This window comes from Triticum aestivum, chromosome 5B, assembly GCF_018294505.1.
Source record: "Triticum aestivum cultivar Chinese Spring chromosome 5B, IWGSC CS RefSeq v2.1, whole genome shotgun sequence".
NCBI lineage: Eukaryota > Viridiplantae > Streptophyta > Magnoliopsida > Poales > Poaceae > Triticum > Triticum aestivum.
Window position 1 is genome coordinate 285,933,340 of NC_057807.1, and position 3,390 is coordinate 285,936,729.

The following is a 3,390-nucleotide window of genomic DNA, read 5'->3' on the forward strand; positions in this document are numbered from 1 at the left end:
AATGACGTCGGTACACCTTCCACTAGGTGGTCTATAAACCTGATTGTAACTTTTGTTACTTTGGTTTTCTTTTTTATACTATCATGATTGAACGTTTTTGGGGAATAAAGAATGAGGGCTGCAAACGAGTCGAGCTCGAGCGAGTTGGAGTTGGCTCAGCTCAACTCATATGAAAATTCGAGCAAGCTCAAACTAAGTGAAGCTCATGATCGAGCTATACAACATGACTCATGCTCAGCTTGTAACGATCTCGAGCTAGTTTCAAGCTAAATGAGATGGTAAAAATTATAAATCTATGGATGAAAAACAAAAAAATAAGGTGAATATGCTGGGAACCTTTTGCAAAAATATAGGATATTTAACACATAGTCGACCACGTGCCATAATTAGGCCTAAATCTTCTCTGCACTTAATTAAGTTTCCATGTTCGTTGGTAAATAAAATGGAGAAAAATTATGAACAACATATATGATAATAAATTATCTTATTTTTATTTAATATATGGCATGTTCATTTAACATAATAATATTCTGTCGAGCTATCGAGCTAAAATCGAGCGAGCCAACATTGGCTCAAGATCGGCTTGTTTCTCGGTCGAGCTACATAAAGTGTTCAAACTCAGCTTGTTTCTTTTCGAGTCGATCTTGAGTCGAGTCAAAAGACGAGTCGATCTCGAGCGGCTCACGAGCCTCGAGCTTTTCTTGCAGCCCTAGGCGGGAGGCTGGATTACCCTGCTTTTTCAGACAGAAAATAACTATCTCAAGTCGAAGAAGAGTAATTAAAATGATGTAGGTTGCCGTTCACCGACAGGTGGGCCCACACCCCGCTGCTTCTCCTCCCCTTCCCATCCAGCTCTTGTTAAGCTCGACATCCAGCAGAGAGTAGAGTCCACACAGACTTTTCCCCACACACGCGCGCCAACAATCCCGAGGCGGCGGAGCAACCGAAGCATTCCCATGGCTCGCACCTCCTCGCAGTCGCAGTCCTCCGTGGCCGGCGCCGCCGGCGCCTCCCGCCCGGCCACCGTCGGTCCCCGCGGCACGGCCGCCGCGACGGCGGGCATGCGCCGCCGTCCAGGCCGCACCTCCTCCTCCTCCGGCGCGGGCGGCGGCGGCGGCTTCTCCGGTGGTGGGAACAACATGCTCCGCTTCTACACCGATGAGGCGCCCGGGCTGCGCCTCTCCCCCACCATGGTGCTCGTCATGTCCGTCTGCTTCATCGGCTTCGTTACCGCGCTGCACGTCTTCGGCAAGCTCTACCGCTCCCGCACCGCCGCCTCCTCCGCCTCCGCCTGATCGGCTCCGCTGGCCCGCCCGGTGGTGACCTTCCTGCTTCTTCCTCTTCCTCAGCTCAGATCAGATCAGATGGTTTTGGTGGGTAACAAGGATGATAGTTTTTGTTGTTGCTGATCCTTTCTGGGTTAGATCTGCCAAAGATGCCTTTTGTGTGTAACAGATCCAAGAGGCTAGCCTTGCTTCATCCTTACTTCCCCACTTAGATCTGCCAAGCAACTTTACTAGTTTAAATTATGGTGCCCTTCTGTTTCTGTCTACCTTGTTGCGATGAATTGTGGCTAATCACCTGTGAATTTGCAATCACCATACTAGTATGTGATATGTGCCTTGTGGGGATTGAGGGTACAGTTTTGCAACTTGTTCTGCCGACTTAGATGTGTCTATGAGCATTCATAGTGCAGTTTTGCATCATGCTAGCTCCATCTTTTACTTAATTGTTATAGTTACTGCATTTTGGAGAACCGAGTATCTGTTTCGAAGTATAGCTCACCTTGTCCATCTGGGAGAAAGTAGAGCTAGCCTAGTTGAGCTATGCATGAAGGAGCTATGTTATTTGTTTGGTGAATACGTTCAACGCTCACATTGTGCAGCATCTCATGAGCAGTTCGTGTCCTTAGCAGGGGCACCAAGTTTGTTTGCCGCTGATTTGGCTCTCCTAACCAGGCAATGATTTCTTGGTCGTTGAGAGCAATCTTGCCAGGCTTAAGAAATTTATCATTTTACCAAATGCCTCCCCTTGCCAAGCTAGGTTATAACTTCTTTTGCCTTAAATCCAAATACACCCTGAGTGCTTCTTTCTATTTTTAATTATAGCCAGAGCTTTGCAATAGTGCCAGAATTCTACATCTACGCCGTGCACTGGCAAGATGGTGCTTCCTTACTAGAGTTATTTTTTTGGCTACTCCTTGACGATGGCTATTTAGTTATTCTAAATTTCTGAGCAGTTGAATCTCTTTGAAAATGTCTTGTCAAAATGATATGTGTCTTTAAAGGATTTTAGGTCTTATAAGTTTACTTATAGTTAGAACTTAGAACCAAGAAGGCCTGGTGTTTCTTCTGATATGACTATGTGCACAAACTACAGGCTGATAACAAGGCCTCTTAGGATTTTTCTCAAGTTGTATTTAAGTTTTGAAGGATATTGCCTCACGTGTATGTTTAGTTAAGCATTGACAGCAATAGCATACATGTAATAATAGTTGCTAATCTTGCCTGCAATAAATATCCTCTCTATATTTAGTACTCCCTCAGTTCCAAATTATAAGATGTTTTAACTTTTTTCTGAATCGGAGGTACGTATATAGTTACTCATTAAAGTCCGTATGTAGTCCATATTGAAATATCCAAAACATCTTATAATTCCGAACATAGGTAATACAATAGAAGCCATGTTCACGATGCTTTGTTGTTTGTCCTGTGGTATAGAAGTATTTAGTCTTTGTCAGAATAATGAATGTTCAATTATCAACTAGATTTATTGTCACTAATCTAGTTACTACCTATTAAATCTGGAATATCATGCTTATGCGACCATTGATGCAACATTTGGCACATGTCGTGTTGGTATTTTTGGCGAGGTTGCATGTTCATAGTGCAGTTCTATTTGTTTGAGCCTATTGCAAAACCTGCGAATATACTACTTTTCAGAGAACATATAGTTTGTTCGATGTAAGTGGTAAGATGTGCATTTTGTTTTCACTGGAAAAAGTAGTCAAACGAAAGCATGAAATTCTATGGTGAAGAGAATTGCGTGCTCATATGCTATCGAGAAAATCATGTGTTTTTGCAAAGGGGAGAGGTTAGATTTGCATACTCATTAGCAGTGGTATCGAGAAAAGCATATGCTCGCCGAATTGGATGCACTTTCTGCACAGGCCAAATGGATTAGCTGATTTCTGTTGTTCAGGGATCCCTGCCAAATCCATGTGTTTTCTTCTGCATGGTGTGATATCCTATGGTCCGTCCTGCAGGTTGTCATTCCTGCAGGATGACAAGTTAAGCAAAGCTTTGCACCCTATTTTTCTTGTACTCCCACCAATATAAGACGTCTCGTCTTTTAGCCTAGTTTAGTCTATATAAAAACATTTTATATTTT

General features: G+C 43.4%; 1 protein-coding gene across 1 annotated transcript; it reads left to right on the forward strand.

Moving 5' to 3' along the window:
* Window positions 1-863: 863 nt before the first annotated feature.
* LOC123111425 (protein transport protein Sec61 subunit beta) lies at window positions 864-1,664 on the forward strand. The gene has a single exon (XM_044532221.1). It carries the CDS (start codon window positions 957-959, stop codon window positions 1,293-1,295), a length of 339 nt encoding a protein of 112 aa, XP_044388156.1. The 5' UTR covers window positions 864-956; the 3' UTR covers window positions 1,296-1,664.
* The last annotated feature ends 1,726 nt before the right edge of the window (window positions 1,665-3,390 follow it).

Excerpts from the sequence above, each read along its gene's own strand:
- LOC123111425 (XM_044532221.1), top strand. The coding sequence starts at position 957 with ATGGCTCGCACCTCCTCGCAGTCGCAGTCCTCCGTGGCCGGCGCCGCC.